The 16,419-nt window shown below is 39.2% G+C and overlaps 1 protein-coding gene across 1 annotated transcript in view; it reads left to right on the top strand.

The window, feature by feature from the left end:
* Positions 1-16,419, top strand: part of UMODL1 (uromodulin like 1) — a 59,491-nt gene that overhangs the window by 19,977 nt on the left and 23,095 nt on the right. Inside the window, exons 4-8 of the mRNA XM_060235265.1 lie at positions 1,078-1,193; positions 6,207-6,399; positions 13,345-13,650; positions 14,085-14,197; positions 16,080-16,299. Of these exons, the coding sequence (XP_060091248.1) occupies positions 1,078-1,193; positions 6,207-6,399; positions 13,345-13,650; positions 14,085-14,197; positions 16,080-16,299 (948 nt within the window). The remainder of the gene's footprint in view (positions 1-1,077; positions 1,194-6,206; positions 6,400-13,344; positions 13,651-14,084; positions 14,198-16,079; positions 16,300-16,419) is intronic.

Genomic DNA, 16,419 nt, shown 5'->3' with positions numbered 1-16,419 from the left:
AATTGCTGATATAGTAGCATAAAAGGATACCTAAGAGTACTGAATGCCATCGGAAATTAAATGACATTAGCACCATATTGTTTTAATTGTTTAAATCATTGAACTAATGATTTGTTTAAATGTTTAATTCATACTTGATTGAATGGAACTGTTTTACTGTGATGTATTGCTTTTATTTTTTGTGAGCTGCCCTGAGCCTGCTTTGGCAGGGATATAAATCTAATAAATCAAATCATCAGTTTCCAGCATTAGCAGCCCATTGTTTAGCCACTGAAAATGGTGAAAGACTAACTGTCACTTGTAACAACAGAAATGTGCACTCTTAGAGATCTTGATTTATATGAGTCAAATTAATGCTGTTGTTAGTAGAGGGCCCCCCAAATGCTTCAACAATGTCTTGCCTTCTATTTTTTTTTCCTTCAGTGGAGTATCTCTGACTCAAAGTATGAGCTGCTGGAACTTTGAAATGCCAATGAAGAAAACTAGAGCAGCTTCATAGAACTTTGGCTAGCCAAAGTATTATTAAGTTGTCAGAACTGCACATCAATGGACACTTTTGTGCTTAACATAATTTTTCTTAATCAATTAAAATATAACAGGCAGCATTTCAAATGTGTAAAGAAAGGCAAACATTTATTTATTTCTATGTTATTGTGGAGCTTAGCTAAATCCTCAGTACTGCAGAAGATTATAGCAAACAGGCTGAAACTGAACACAGCCAATTTCCTAAGCAGAATTACACCTTTCTAAGTCCATTAAAGTCAGTGGGTTTAGAAGGGAGTAATTCTGCTAAGGATGGCATTGTCATGTTGGGAATGGCTACAAAGCTGCCATCAATTTCAGTACGCAGTAAAACACAATGACCGACATGCAGGAGTTATATACAGAGGTCCTGAATTGGAGAGATTGCTAATTACTCTAGAATATTAAAAAGAATTAGTAAAGAGGATCAGTTTCAGTGCTGAATTTAATGTGACCACTGGAAATGAGACATTCACTACAGTTAATGGCACATTTTCATTGATTCAATGTACCAAGATTCAAATGCATTGTTTTCTTTTTTCTGATAATTTTTAGAGCAAACTGTGGCAACATACTGGTATAATGTATCAGTCCTGGTGAAAATGGATTTCAAAGAATTAATCAGAGTGGACCCAAGACTTCTGGAACATTCACGCCTTTTGCACTCTATGGTATAAATGCATACAATGACTTTCAGCCTACTGCAAACTTGTGTGATAACACAGCAAAGCCAAAATAAACAGGAGAATGGAGCATTTTAAGGACTGCATATTATAAAGATACATATTTTAAAGATTACATATTACAGCATAAACTCTCATGGATTAGAAGCCACATCTTCAGATGCTATGAATGGATCCTCACTGGACACACACTTTATGTAGGAGGTGTGAACAGGGTTAAGATGGGAATGAAATATAATTAACTAAAATCAAAATCTAATAAAGGGGGAAAGCACAGGTAGGAAGTTCTGGGTCTTGTGGAGGTTACTAACAGCTATAGGTGGATGGAAATCCCAAGTTCTGGTTCAGCCTGACTGGAAAGCAGTGTGACATCTTTATCAGTTCCAATTTAGAATTTCACCTTTTCAAATTATTATGTTGAAGAATGATGACTTTCAGGTGAGTAATTAAATGTCCTGAGAGACTTAATTTTTTTTCATACAGATTTTGTGTACATTTTAGATAACCTCGTAGTCCTAAAGGGAGAACAAAAGGACAGTGTTGACACATGGTGGCATGCCACATTGGAGGATGAGCCAGTGGATGAGCCCAAAATGGTATTGATGGATGGTCCTGTAGAGCATTGCCTGGGTATACATAGGCATAAAGCCGGCATCTTGGCTTGTTTCAGGGTCTGGTCCCTAGGTTTGAGTCTCTGTTCAGTGCACCATTGTTGTAGTGAAGAAGCTCTTTTAGATTAGAAGACTGTAAGTAAGAAGCTATCCAGGTACAGGTACACTGGATCTGCTGTGAATGTGTATGTGTACCACACAGCTGTATTGGGTACTCTGAGCTTTCATTAAAAAATGCAGGCCTCAGATTCAGTGGGAGCTCACAGGAGCACAACTCCTGAACCTTTCTGAGAGTTCCTCCTCCTCCTCCTGAGAGTTCCACCTCATTGTCCATTGAATAGTATGTGCAGCTGCATAACAGTCCCTGGATGAGCTTCACCACCTATTTTTCTACAAAACGACCCCTGGAAAAATGTATCTTTATGTACTGATGAACTGCTCAAACCAGGCCTCAACCTACACTGCTAGAGTGTGAGTCTATTTGTGTATAAGGATAACAGGAAAAGACCCTTCCTTGCCCTACAAGTGAGCTTGGACAAGTTCCTTGTCTCTGCAAAGCAACCATCCCTCTCCTCTCCTGTTTTCAGTATGATGAACTGAGAAGCTGGCTTGCGAGTTGCTTAAAGATTTAATTAGGGTTGTCAGATCCAAATTGGAAAATTCTTGGAGATTTGGGGATGGAGCTTGGGGAGGACAGGGACTTCAGTGGGGTACAATGTCACAGAGTCCACCCTCCAAAGCATCCATTATCTCCAGGGGAACTGATCTCTGTAGACAGGTGATGAGCTGTAATTCTGGGGGGATTCCCAGATTCCTCCTGGAGGCTAGCAACCCTAGATCCTGTTATGAAATGCTTATTCCAGCTACACATAGATAGACTTGGGTGGCATGAGGTAATGGGACAAGAGAATACAGAACAAAGAATTAAAATCAAAATCCAGTTTGTCTCATTCCAGATGTATAGACCTTTGCTGGTTATCACTTCTCCCTTGTCTGTATAGTGAGGATTCACTCATAGCATCTGAAGAAGTCCAAGAAAGCTTACAATATACTTTTTAGTCTTTAAGGTACTACAAGACTTCAGTTTATTTTTGCTGCAGAAGACTTAAGATGACTACCTTCTGGATTTCATATCAGAGCCTAAGCAGAATTTGTTACCACCACCTACTGGACAAAGAACTAATCGCAGCTCTAGTATCTAAATTTAGTAGTCGGGGTGGGAAGTAGGGGAAGTAACGCTGCCTCATTTTTCCTTATTGCAAAATTGCTTCAGAGAAAAAAAATAGTAATAATGAAATCATGTAATGTTATAATAAACATCTTTATTTTAGGAAAAGCTTTAGGATAATCATGCTGTATATGGTCAATGGCCTAATCTACAGAGCATGCACTGAAAAGCCCATGCACTGATTAGTCCATAATCATGGTGTATATGGTCATGGCCTAATCTACAGAGCATGCACTGAAAAGTCTCATACTCTCTAATATGACAGAAGTTAGGGTACAAGGCACACAGTAGTGTCTCCTCAGCTCCTTAACCAAGATCACTCCACTTACTTGCCCTGAAGACCCCAGAATCCTCAATATTCAAGCAAATTCCATGAAGTCCCATCTTAGTTGTTGTTTCACTTTGCCAGTAGTACAACTATATTTGCAGGCACAGATGGGTAATCAGTGGGAGACTGAGGGGAGACTTAGAGGGATGCCAGAAGCACTGGCATGATGGCACATCAAGTGATAACCAGGAAGTGATGTCATGCTTCTCTAGGAATTGCCAGGAACTCAATGGCAGAACTTGGAGTGGTGGTGGGAATAAGGTTGCCAGGTCTTACCTGGCTGCCATGGGCACCCAACATGCTCAGTGTGATGACATCACCTGGAAGTAATGTCATTGTGCTGGGCATGTTGTGTGGGGGACACTCTAGCATAGATCATTGAATTTTTACCCAAATGCTACAGCGTCCCCCACATGACATGCCCAACATGATGATATCACTTTCAGATGACATCATCATGCTGGGCACATCAAGCACCAATGGAGCTTTTCTGGGGTGGGGATCCCTCCACTGGCCAGCTCTGTGCCAGCAGGTTGGAGGCCCCAAAACCAGGGGAACCCCCATCCCCAGAAGGAGACTGGGAACCCTAGATGGGAACTGTGAGCTGGGACAGGGGGCTGGCAGCCCTAACTTTTACCATGCTTTCCTAACTCTGCTTTTAATAACACAATTTTCTTCTGATTTCCTCAGAAAACAAGTCCATATTTAACACAGCACAGGAGAGGAACCTGCAAAGTCTTGTGGGAATAGGGTTGAGAAATTCCTGGAGATATGGGGCATAATGTGAGGAAGGTGAAGTCTGGGGAGGAGATTAAGCTCAGCAGGAATGTGATGCCATAGGGTTTGCCATCTAAAGCTACTGTTTGCTGCAGGGAAATTGATTTCTGTAGTCTGGATATCAGTTATACTTCTGGAGGCTGGAAACCCTATATAATCATTTTCCACTGTACTCCCTTCTCCACACAGTTTTCTCTTCCTCTACTTCTGGCAGCCCCCATATCCTCTCCCATTCCTATGCTTCTGACTTGTCAATTGAACTTTCTTTTATTTCCTTCTCTTGTTTTCAGCTTTATTCCTTGTTTATTTACTTCATTTATACTGCACCTTTCTCCCTCATAGGTACACAGAGCAACTTTACATAATTCTTCTCAATTTTATCCTCACAACAACCCTGTGAAGAAGATTAAACTGAGAGAGAGTGACTGGCCTAAGATCACCCAGCAAGCTTCCATGGCAGAGTGGGGCTTGAGTCTGGGTCTCCCACATCCCAGCCTGACACTTTAACTGCTACTGCACACTGGCTTTCTGCTTTCCCTTTTCCCCTCATCCTGACAACCTCTCCATGGAAAAAGTCTAGCCAAGTTGCAAAAATAGTGTGGTAGCAAGTCATTTGGGTAGTTTATGTGGTGGCCACTGCTTGGCCTGGCCAAGTCATCCAAGTTGTGTAGAGGTTGCCTCTGAACCCAGGCAAGTAGTATGGTATCAAGATGTAGCCATTACTACACCTGGATAAGTTGTGCAAATGCATGGTAGCAAATTGTGCAGTGGATGCTGCTGGCCCTGGCCCCAGTGGGTCCTTTCTCCAGGACAGGACACAGGAGAGCAAGGGTGGACTCAGAAGCCAAAGTAACCCTGCAATGGGGCAAACCTTTTCTTGCACACAGAAAATCCCCCAATCTCAAACAACTCCTCACCCACTATAGTACAACAACTAACTTGAGCATGGACACTGGTACCAGAGTTTGCAATAAACCTAGATGCCAACATTGCTGCCACATAGATCCGGACAACACAATCAGTGAACCTAACAACATCAACTATACCAACTCAGGCTCACTCACTTGCTCATCTCCTAAAACTGTTGCCATTAAATGCCAACAATGACCTTCAGTTCTCTACATAAGACAAACAGATCAAACCCTATACCAAAGAATAAATGGACACAAATCTGGCATCAAGAATCACAAAACTGAGAAACATGTAGGAGAATATTTCAACTTCTCAGGGCACTCAGTGTGGGACCTCAAAGTAGCTGTTTTACCGCAAAATAATTTCAGAAGCAGACTGGAATGGGACAATAGAACCCCTGGGCTTAACAGAGATTCTGGGTTCTTATCTCACTATACCTGCTAAGTCACTCAGATGTCACTCATACCTAGAATTAAATTTTGTTGATCTTAAAGGTACCACTAGAATAAACTTAGTTCTCACGTCTGTTGTTAACTCTTTTATTATCTGTATGCTATTTGCTGCTTATTCACAGATCTTACCAACTGCATTATTCCAATCTTATCTGTACTTATGCATCTTGACTCTAATTAGTCCTCCCTCTACCTATATGTAATGCTTGAGAAAATCTGTTTCAATATATCTGAGGAAGTGCACATTTATTACATGCTAAGTATCTCAGTTTTCACTTATACCCAGAATTGAACCTCATCGGTCTTGGAGGTACAACTGGACCCAAACTTAGTTCTCCCATCTCTTCGTTAACTTGTATTTGTATACTAATTTGCTGCCATTCACAGGTATTAACAACTGCTTTAATCCAATCTCAGCTATACATATCACACAGTTACTTATGTATCTTGGCTCTAACTAGCCCTTCTCGGCAACTAACGCCCCCCCCCTCGCCACCTCTTTGTATGGCTTGAGGAATACTTTTTAAATGTATCTGAAGTGCATATACTCATGAAAGCTTATAATTAGAATTAAATTTTGTTGGTCTTAAAGGTGCCACTGGAGACAAACATTGTTCTGTTGCTTCAGACTAATACAGCTACCCACCTGAATCTATCAAAAAGTTTAATAATACAATATCTTTATTTTTACAGATTACTGGAGCGTTGTGGCCCTTAAATGTCTCAGTATACCACATCCAGACTACTCAAGCAGAACTCTATGCTGAGACATTAACGTCTCAGGTTCTGATTGGCCTGCAACAGCCTATTCCATTGGTGAACCTATCATCTTTGTTGAAGGACATTGTGATGCGAGTGTATGAAGTTATTGACATAGATGTTCAAGGTTATTTTTTTTCAAATATATTTCAAATATTACCTTTATACATGAATTAGAATTTCAAGAGAGTAACCCTGTAAGAGACACTTTGTATTTAGGGGAACCTGAAATCCCCATTCTGGAGAGACATCTTCAACCTGCAGAGCAGTTTTACACAAACAAAAAAACCCCTTGTATATGTATGAATTCCATATACAATTTATCATAGGTTAAGTATGCGTGTGTGTGTCTGAGACTGAGACCATGAAATACTGGAGAAGACACCTTCAGTAATAGCTTTCCACTGCATACCATTGACTGAGAGTTCATATGCAGTGGTATAATCCCAGAATAATCTCAAAATTACTCAAGATTTACATTGAGATTTTGGAATCTGGCCTTATATATTAATTAATAATTTCAAAACTAAGATACTTAAAAAGGTACCTCTTATTTCAAAAGATGCAAATAAATTTTCTGCAGATCTCAATGCTTTCTTCAACCAATAGGTTTGTGTTAACCTAGAAGGTTCTCATAAAGGTATCTGTAATAATAAATAAATGCATACATGTTCTAGCCATCCCTTTAAAGGGTGTAATGGTAGGAAACACTGGTGAAACATGTTTTATTTAACTATTTAATTGTTTTAATGTATTGATGGATTTTAGTGTAATTATGGTGTAAACCATGTCATGTGAGCCGCCCTGAGCCCGCTTTGGCGGGGGAGGGCGGGATATAAGAATAAATTTATTATTATTATTATTATTATTATTATTATTATTATTATTATTATTATTATTATTATTATTATTATTATGCCCTTGTGGTCATAACAGCCTTCCACCAACAGGTTAAAACTTTCTTGTTTCATCCAGAATTCTTTCCATGATCCTTTATTCCTGCACTATGTTTTAATCATGGCTTTTATGTTTTTGTATGTGTAGCTTACCTTTGGTTTTACTAGTTTTAATATTTTTAAAGATTTCTTCTTATTATGTACGTTTTTACCTTGGTGAGCAGGAGGGGGTATTCATTAAATAATTTTAATGAAAATTAAAAGAAAGAGAGAGCTGGGCAGAAGGGGTGGCCAGGAAGGTGGTGGCATCTGCCCAAAGTGCAGCAGTTCCTCCGCTGGGCACATCAAATGGGGAAGGGATGGGGGCTCCACCCCTGTTTTGCCCCACTGATTGGCAGCTGGGGCCAGCTACAGCGGTGGCCACAGCTAGGAGCAGTGGGGCCCAAGTTGCCTCAGCCAAGCAACAAAAGCAGCTGCCTCAGGAATGGCCCGCTTAGAATAAGGCACCAGGCCGGATCCCCATCTCCTCCTTTGTTCTTCTCGTTTTCTCTCTGCTTGCTGGCCCTGGGACCAGGCAAGGAAGGAAGGGGGGGGCAGGGGGAGCAAGAAATGCATCACCCAGGCTTTTTAGATGATTGGTGCAGCCCTTGCTCTCTTCCCATGTGATTTTGTGCCCTGTGGCCCCCCAACTAAAATTTTATCCCTTTGCCCCCCCCTTCTAAAATTTTCTGGCTACGGGCCCATTGTTATTTAATACTGGAATTCAACTGACAAAGATTCATGAAATGTTGGTCACACCTATGAGTCAGATCTACTTAGAATTGTGTACATTCATCTCTTTGAAGACACTACACCTCTGCAAATTTTGCGTTGTCTTTCAAGACTTTTGGACTGTTATTGATTTAGTCAAACTGATTCATGGACTGGGGTTTCCCATTGTTAATCTCTGTGTGATTGTGTATGGTGACTTCATGTCATATATGTTCTTTATCACACTTAGCTGCACAATATATTTGCATGAGTTATACCAACTGAGTTATTACCTGCTTGTTTATGCCTATAGCACAGATGGTTCTGTCTTTGTTGTGTATACTATCTCAGTGGTACCTCTTGTTTGGATGTTGACAAGTGGCCTATTGGCATGATTTATGTAATGTCTGAAGTGAAAACCTATGAAAATTGCAGGGGTCTGCTTCCATGATTAGAAAAAAATGCCAAGATGCAGTGTTTTCTCATAATGGATGTAGCCCACTGCAGTCTTACTATAAGCCACATTTTAAAAATTTAATCTTACAACAAAATAAATGGGAAACCTTTTAAAATATAATGCCTGTATTAGCTGTGTGTGGACAAAATAATAAATTCCATAGAGTGAGTTCCACCCACCGAAAAGGCATGTTGTACTAACTACCTTTACTTCCAAAGGATATTGCATTCAGACTAAGGCATTCCGTGATGACCTGAGCTTGCCAGAGGCTATATAAAGGCAAGATTACTTCAGATCAAATATATTTATCAGTTTTTATTCTTAAATATAGTTGAACAGTCTGAGAAGTAAAATAAATGTCAATAATCTCCCTTTTGTAAGACAAACTTTCATTTTAAAATAAATGTTAAATGAGACAACCCCTTTTACAGCAAAAAAAAAGTCATTATCTTAATATTCAAGGTACAGTTGAAGGAACCATTTTTGAAGAAGCCTAGTTCTAATAATACTAAATTTCTTGCATTCTTTCAACAGGCTTAAATCCACCAGATAGTCTGTTTAAAACTAGCAATACTTCTGCTTTTGTGACAAATTCAACACGTGCTTCACAAAAAACTAGCAAATCAATATATTCCAAATGCTGTAAGTTATTTCTTTTAAATTCCTTATTTGATTGAATCTATTTTATGTATACTTTCTGTACCTTGCAAACAGGAAATATTTCCAAAATTCACATATAGAGAGACATTTTATATCTGTCCATGAGGACTGTTCAAGCAGTCACATCTACAGTGACATCCAGTGGCTGTTAAAAAGGACCATGCTAACCTCTGCAGAACCCCCTTATCTCAGGACAGTTCCATTGAAGTACAATGGGAACTATTTAAATGTAGCTTTATGAGTTCCTCTGAGGATGGATTCACATATGCTTGTAGTCATTAGATTTTTCATCACATGCCTACTTCAGGTTTAATGTCAGTGTTAAATACTGGGTTCGATACACGAGGAGGAGGCACATAGCATAGTGATCAGTTCACTTTATTGTTATTACAGCATAACAAGAATGAACTACTGGCATGGGCCCACAGGGCCAACTATATACACATCTGGTTCCTGCGCTGGCGAGCCATTGGCCCGTTTAAACTAGCAAGGGAAACCATGATTGGTCAGGGAAGCGCAAGGACTAGGATCCTGCTCCCATTGTGCGAGTCCCAGGCTAAGTCCTTTGGCTCCGCTGAGCTGCTTTAGGAATGCCAGAGTGCACGGAACCCCAGACACAACAGTCAGGCAGCTGAATGTGGAAACAGGCTTAAGTGAAAAACAATTGTATTTTGTAACATGAACATGTTTTCTTTCATGGAATATTTTACACATGTAGATCATCACTTGATGTTACTGTTAGCAAATATGTATCCGTTTACCAACACCAAGAGAGTAGGCTTTAAAACTTATAGGTGAGGGGACAAGGAGTGCCACTGACTCCAGTAGCCATAGGTTGTTCTGATGATGAGTAAGATAAGAATGAAGCTTTTCCAACCTCTTCAAGTTGTTTTATTGTGGAGGTCCAAGTGGTAGTCAGTCTGGGCAGTGTTTCAATAGGCTTTTTATATTGTGATCCAGCAACACGTTTAAGGCATTTACAAAATGTGTCACTGAAGAATCTGTCCACATGAAAAAATTACAGCACACTGGGATACATTCTGCTGATGTGTGAGGTAATTATAAAAAGCCATCCCGGGGTAGAAAAATAGCTATCTGAATCCACCTTTGAGTTAGTTTTTATATGTGGCTATTTAAAATCAGATTAGCATTCAGCACAGTGCACAACAGCTTCCTTTGGGGACATCTTATTTCCTAGGGAAAAATATCTCCCAACAAAACATTCTTTGGGATATGTTAGGTCTCTACAAATGAATTTCCAAAGCTGATTTCTGTTATATATTGTTGGTTGCTACCCATTCAGTACTAAGGGCTTGTATAATTGCATGTTGTTGTAGATGTAGCCATTTCTTTTAGCTTGCTGAACTGGGTGATCTATATTTGTATGATTGAATCAAAATGAAGCTATTGAATACTTATCTCTTGCCAAAACATGATAATCAGCTTCCACACTGTATAATTATTTGTACCATTGCATTATTTACAGAATTATAAACCTATGAAGTTTGAGACTATAAATCTTTGAGACTAACAAGTTTTAATTCTAGCATAAGTTTTTGAGGGTGGTTTCTTTTGGACAACACAGCCAAGGAAACTTACGGTAGTTTGTAGTGTCTTTTTATTTACAAATGTATAGATTGAGTAGAGTAAAAGCAAGAAGACTCACAGGCAGGTAGTGCTATTTCCAAAACTGTTTTTAGTCACAAGGCAAAAGCAGCCATTCTGAAACTCTCTTGTTCATTTTTCATGACTGTGCCCCTAAGCAATCTGAAAGGTCAGCTCTTACCCTGACCATTCAACCCTCAGGGCCAACAGTAATGAGCCCTACAGTTCCCCTATGCACATGGAAGCCATCCTGGGGCAGAAGGGACCAGGGGCACACTTTTGGAAGCAAATAAAACCTTGACTGATGCTCTTTGCACTCTCATCCTTAAAAGTTGATATGAGGGGATACCCCAACACTCTGTTATTCCTCATGTTGTTTGCTACCTGTGTAAGGCTCCTCAGTGAAATCATCTGAAAGTATGGAGTAGGTTGCCATTAGTATGCTGATGACTTCAGCTATATATTACTCTAAATAAGCCACTAGCAGCTGTCTCAGTCCTGGCTACTGCCTGAATGCCATAGTCAAGTGGTTGAGGGTGAGTTGAATCCAGAGAAGACAAAAGTGATGCTGACTGCTAGGGCCACTACTTTAAAAGGATTGTTCTTCCTGCCATCAATGGTAAGCAACTTTCACTGAAAGGCTCTGTTAAGAGCTTGGGAGCCTTGCTGGATCCTGGTCTACTGTTGGAGAAATAGGTGTCCATGACAGCAAAAAAAGTCTTTTCTCCAGCTGTATCTAATTAGGAAGATTACTATAACACACTCTACATGGGGTTAACTTTGAAAACAATTTGGAAACTGCAGTTAGTGCAAAATGCAACTGCCTATTTGTTATCTTGGGCTAGCCAGCAGAAACATGTCACTTTTACGAGGCCCCATCAGTGGCAGCTGATTAGTTTCTGGGTCCAGTGTGAGGGGTTGGTGCTCACCTTTAAAATCCTTCATGACCTGGAGCCCACATACTTGAAGGACCTCTATATTCCTAGGCTGCTGTTAGTATGTTCAGTAATACTTCAGGCTCAAGCCTTATCTGTCTGTCTGTCTATCTGTCTGTGTTTGTCTGCACATGGAAACCATATTGACCTCTGGTGATTGACCCCTACTGGGGGCCTGGGGGATATTCAGAAAGGTGTACTAACTAGTATTAACTAGGGTCAACCCTGCTTAGTTTCTGAGATCTGATGAGATTGAGCTTGCCTGGGCTATCTAGGTCAGGGTTGGCTCAAGCCTTTTCAGTGGCTTCCCCATGCCTCAGGAACAGCCTCCCAGAACAGGGGGGGGGGGAGGGGGGGAGGGCTTCAACCCTCCTGAATTTCTGCTGAGGCTGCAAAACAGAGCCATTCCAAAGAGTTTTTAGGCCAGCCTGGGCAAAGGGGAATATCCTACTGGTGGGGCATAGGGTCTTTTTCGATTGGCTTTTAATGTTTTTATATCTGTTGGTTTAATTATTGTTTTATCAAATTGTTTGTACACTATCTTGGGTGCTGAGATGCTCAGGAGAAAGGTAGTCATATAAAACATTTTAAATACGTAAATAAAATGTAAGGACAATTTTACATACCCACCATTATGTGTGCAAGACTGCCATATCTTTGAATTGAATGAGGCAGTTCCCTTGGGTTCCAAATTTTTTTAAATTTCATTTATTTATTTTAAACCCCTCCGAGTGCCTCCCTTCCACCCAGGGTGGCAAATGACATTACATTAAAACATTTCAACATTAAAACAGCATTTAAAATTAAGTATATATAAAAATAATTCAATAAAAACACATCACAACCAGGGAGGAGGCCTGATAACAGTTATTGGAAGTATGCCATACAAAACAAAAATGTCTTCACCTGCTAGCAAAAGACAACAATAAAGGGAGACAGACAAATCTGGGCAGGGAGTTCTAAAGTTTTGGTGTCATGATCAAGAAGTCTCTTTCTTTGGTTGTCACCCATCTAGCCACAGATGGTATGGCACCCAGAGCAGGGCTCCAAAGATGATTGGACGGGCAAGTTGCTATGGGAGAAGGCAGTCCTTAAGTTATGCAAGACCCAAGTGGCTTTAAAAGTCAATATCATTAACTTGAATTAGGCCATGAAGCAAACTGGGAGCCATTGTAGCTGGAACTGGACTTTGAGTAACATGGTTCCTACAACTCACTCTAGTCAATATTCTGGTTGCAGCGTTCTGTACCAACTGTGGCTTCCAGACAGTTTTCAAGAACAGCTCCACATGACCACAAATACATAAGGAGAACATGTGATCCTCTGGATTGGGGTTAAGGCCGTTAATGACTGGAGAACATACATGATCTTCCTTGAGTCTTTTAAAGAAAGGTGGACTATAAATGCTGTAAAATAAATAAAATAACCAATTATGATGGAGGACCTCTTGTGTCCCCTATTAACTATCTGTGCCTCCTTAGGAAGGCTTGCATTGCACAGATAAATTGTTTATAAAGCAAAATGAAAAAATACTAGTATAAAAGGAAAATGAATGATTTATAACTCATACATTTCTTAATTCTAAAGTGTTTATAGTCTTAAGGGAGAGGTTGAGTATAACCTGCTCAGAGTGTCTGAGACTGGACATGCTAAAATGTGAAAGCATGAATAAATACGATTCACATAATAGCTAGAGAATAAACTCTGTTATCAAAAGGACATTCGATTTGGCTAAATGCACCATAAATCTGCATTTATATTATTCCTTTAAGTAAATGTCCTTTTCCATTGTGATAAGTCTCTTGCGTATGCTATTACAGATCCTTCTGCCATCATGGAACACAAGATCTTCAGTGTTACTAGCAGCAGTTTTGAAGTGTCTTGGACCGTAGAGCCTTTGCTGAACCGTACATTCCAAATAGAAGTGTACAAAGGCAAAGAGTTGATTCAAGCAATGGAAACCACTAATATGACACTGTATGTTTTTGGATTGGAAGCAGGCATAATGTACACTGTGAAGATCAACTATGAAGCTTGTGGCAAAGGCATTGTATCATATAGAAATGTGAAGACTGGTATCTATCATCTTACAAATGTTATCTTCCCTTTAACAGGCATCCATGTCTCCCCAACCCACCTCAATCATGTTTTGCTACCTATGACCTTTACTGATTTGACATTTAATAAACAGTTGGATGCAATGTCCTAGGTGACATTATCTTGATATAGGTAGGAAAACCCCCTAATTGGATTTAATTGATCCTAATTCATCAGATTTTCCCAAATGCCACATTCATATCTCTGATAAGACCTTCAACTGTATTATAGCATCTCCTTTCAACTCCCTTTAAGGAAGAAACACAGATTTACATTTAAGTGACTTCTTTTATCTTAATGGTTAGATTTCTCTCATCATATAGACTGATCGCTTACTGTAATGATATCACATCTGTGGCTTGATTGATCCATCCAATGCATTGTATCACTCTTTTAATATTGTGCCTTTTAGATGCGTTGATATTTGGTGTTACAATAAGGATCCTGAACTATAACTTCACAGAGCAGTTCTTAAATTCCAGCACCAAAGAATATCATGGATTTTTCAGCATTTTGATGACAGAGGTAATGCTGAAATAGTTACCCATTTGAAATCATAGCTTAAGTTTTGCATGATGCAGCAGTTTTTCTCAGACCAATTCTTAATAAACAATTTTACAGAGTAGCAAATTGGCCTAAGAAGTTTCAAAAAGGAACTTTCATTTTTTTCTCCTTACTCGAGATTTTAGCTTTTAAAACAGGTGTGCTGGCACACAGTTCTTGTGTGCCCAGGTTTTCCTCATTAGATTTGCAAATGTGCTACATTCTTTAAATCAGAAGCAGAAACCCTTGGCAACAGCTCTGGCCTCTTTTGTGCCTCTACCAGTAGCATGAGGTGCAGGTATCAGCAGCTGAAGCTTTTTACAAGATGGGACATTATTACCTATCCATATCAGGCTGCTTTTAAAGGCACAGCTTCCATGATTTGTTGAAAAACTGGCAAGCTTAGTGGGCAGGTGAGCTCCCTGTGTGTTTTGGAAGCCTCATGCAATCAAAGAAGTACTGGATCAGATAATATGATTTATGTAATACAAAGAGTAAAAACAAAAGAGAAATTAGAAGGGCATTATGTAGAGCCAAGTGCATTACTTCACCTTGGCTTCTGTCTGTGTCACACAGAATTTCATTTATCCTGTCAATATAACTTTCTGATAACGTTAATGGCGATGATATCTGTAGACTTCAGGTACCATATTTATGAAAGGTAAGTACATGGAAAGAGGAGCATTACAAACTAGAATGCTTTTATTGAGTTCATTATTAATTATTGATTTATGCCCCATTCTACTAAATGGTAACATTTCTTTTCAGTATGAAGCATGGAGTGTTAACAAGGTAAATACAACTGAATTAAACAAAGTATTAGAGAAGTGCACCTTTAAGATCAACTAAGTTTTATTCAGAATGTAAGCTTTCATATGCTGTTAAGCAGACTTCATCAGACAAGTGGGAATGGAAGCAGAAATTATAGGATGGATTAGTATATGTAGCACATTTGCAAATTATACTATAGGATGGATTAGTATATGTCTTATTGCATATAGCAACCCATCCTATGGCAAACTATATGGATGTTATAATCTCTTGAGAAACCATGCCTTCTGTTTAAACTAACAAGGCCAAAATGTTACCTACATTTATGGCACCCCTACGACAGCAGTCTGCTTTTTATCACCCTCCACTCCAGTGTTTTTTCAACAAACACAGATCTCTATTTGTGATTCTTTTAATCTGCTAAAAACATTCCCATGACTCCACACTGCCCACATATATTAAGAATTTCTGCTTCCATTCACACTTCTCTGATGAAGTCTGCTTAAGAGCACATGAAAGCTTACATTCTGAATAAAACTTAGTTGGTCTTAAAGGTGCCCTTCTCTACTGCTTTGTTCTATTGCTTCAGACCAACACAGCTGCCTACTGGGAAACAACGGAATTAATGCAGGTGTTAGGCTGCTTGATAATACCTAACATTCTGTTTTAGGGATGTTACCACATTTTGTGAATGCACTTTTCCATATTGAAAATCCTAGCTTCTGAAATGTATTGTCTTCATTCAGGATGAAATCGCAATAATTTTTGTTACTGACCATACTACTCATAGAATTATTACTATTAAAACTGAGACCTGTTATGTATGAGTAATGTAAAAATATCACATAAATAGCAGAAAACAAACTAATCAGGAACACTGCCAACAAAATGAGAGAAATGAAAAGGTTCATGATGCCAACGTATGAAACAAAAATAAAATTCAAAGTGCATATTCATACATGTTGTTCATTGGTATGAATAGGGCTAATATTGTTTTTTGTAACTATGCAAGTGAAGACAGGTCAAGGCGAATGAAATACAGTTCATGTCTACTTGATGCTAGAATAGCAGTATTTCTCTTACTCATTTTCAGATTGAAAAATCATTTCCTTCAAATCTGCTTGCATTGTACAAGATGGGGAAACTGAAAGTGCAAATGGACTCTATTAAAGCTGGAAGTATCATTGTGAAGCTTAGAATGATAATAGAAGACCCACAATTTCCAAAAGATTTGTCTGTGTTTGACCAGATGGTTTCATCAGTGCACAAAAGTACTGTGCTTCATGTTGACCCACAGAGCTCTGTAGTGGAAGGTAGGCTATTTAATTTGATAACTAGGTTGTATGAGTTATGTGAACATCATGCAGAGGAAAATCATGAAAATTCTGAATAATTTTTACTGTCAGATTTAAGAACCATGAGTGGAAAATAGA

Source organism: Heteronotia binoei, chromosome 3, assembly GCF_032191835.1.
Source record: "Heteronotia binoei isolate CCM8104 ecotype False Entrance Well chromosome 3, APGP_CSIRO_Hbin_v1, whole genome shotgun sequence".
Classification (NCBI taxonomy): Eukaryota; Metazoa; Chordata; class Lepidosauria; order Squamata; family Gekkonidae; genus Heteronotia; species Heteronotia binoei.
The sequence above is the reverse complement of the archived record's forward strand: the minus strand, read 5'-3'. Positions and strand labels throughout refer to the sequence as shown.